This window comes from Nematolebias whitei, chromosome 11 (genome assembly GCF_014905685.2).
Source record: "Nematolebias whitei isolate Nwh7 chromosome 11, NemWhi1, whole genome shotgun sequence".
NCBI lineage: Eukaryota > Metazoa > Chordata > Actinopteri > Cyprinodontiformes > Rivulidae > Nematolebias > Nematolebias whitei.
In genome coordinates this window covers 5,184,927-5,186,191 of record NC_056508.1, presented here as the reverse complement: position 1 = coordinate 5,186,191, position 1,265 = coordinate 5,184,927, and the positions used below count along the sequence as shown (strand labels likewise).

The 1,265-nt window shown below is 45.8% G+C and overlaps 1 protein-coding gene across 1 annotated transcript in view; it reads right to left on the bottom strand.

Moving 5' to 3' along the window:
* Positions 1-475: 475 nt before the first annotated feature.
* Positions 476-1,265, bottom strand: part of LOC119417437 (tubulin alpha-1A chain) — a gene marked incomplete in the record, with an annotated part of 6,482 nt that continues 5,692 nt past the window's right edge. Inside the window, 1 exon segment of the mRNA XM_037684644.1 lies at positions 476-1,265. Within this exon segment, the coding sequence (XP_037540572.1) occupies positions 604-1,265 (662 nt within the window).

The following is a 1,265-nucleotide window of genomic DNA, read 5'->3' as shown; positions in this document are numbered from 1 at the left end:
TTTACTTGCTAAAGCAATAGTTCTGTGATTTGAACCTGCTTTTCTTAGTGTAATTGTAAGGTATTACGGGTTAGATCTGATTTTTCTTTTTATGGCTCAGAAGCTGAAAGGTTTGAGAATCGATGGTTTATGGCACACTGATATGGCAGAACATACTTTGAATTGTGTATTTTTTGTTTTACTCCATATTTGAAGGAATCTGGATTTTAGAAGACATTTAAGCAACATTTGACTGGTTATCTGCACCCTCTGGTGGTGCTTTAATGACAAGCCTCAATTCTTTTCTGCCACGCCTTATTGCATCACCGAGACTTTACAGGCACTTTTGGATAGTTGCAACATTGTGTAAACAAAATGTCTTGTGGCAATTACACAATTTACCTTTACCATGTTCTTTTCATTAAGTTATAAAGGACTGAAAATTGAGCAACGCTCGCATGAATAAATGCTTGTAAATATTAATGAAAGACAAAACTTCAGGTCAGAAAGATTTTATTCAGAACAGTCAAACTTGACATTTTCAGCAGTTTAAATCAGCCAAAGTGGTTCTCCAGCTGATTGACAAACATCTGGAATGCACTGAAAAACAATTTAGACTTCTTTTTAGTACTCTTCTCCTTCCTCCTCTCCCTCACCCTCAACGGAGTCGACGCCGACCTCCTCATAATCCTTCTCCAGAGCTGCCATGTCCTCCCTGGCCTCAGAGAACTCTCCCTCCTCCATTCCCTCTCCTACATACCAGTGGACAAAGGCCCTCTTGGCGTACATCAGATCAAACTTGTGGTCGAGTCGAGCCCAGGCCTCTGCGATGGCCGTGGTGTTGCTCAACATGCACACAGCCCTCTGGACCTTGGCCAGGTCTCCACCAGGGACCACAGTGGGTGGCTGGTAGTTGATGCCAACCTTGAAACCAGTGGGACACCAGTCCACAAACTGAATGGTGCGCTTGGTTTTGATGGTGGCGATGGCAGCGTTCACATCTTTGGGCACCACATCTCCACGGAACAGGAGGCAGCAGGCCATGTACTTACCGTGACGAGGGTCACATTTCACCATCTGATTGGCCGGCTCAAAGCAGGCGTTTGTGATCTCAGACACTGAGAGCTGCTCGTGGTACGCCTTCTCAGCTGAGATGACAGGAGCATAGGTGGCCAGAGGGAAGTGGATACGGGGATATGGCACCAAGTTGGTCTGGAACTCTGTCAGATCAACATTCAGGGCACCATCGAAACGCAGAGAAGCAGTGATGGAGGACACGATCTGGC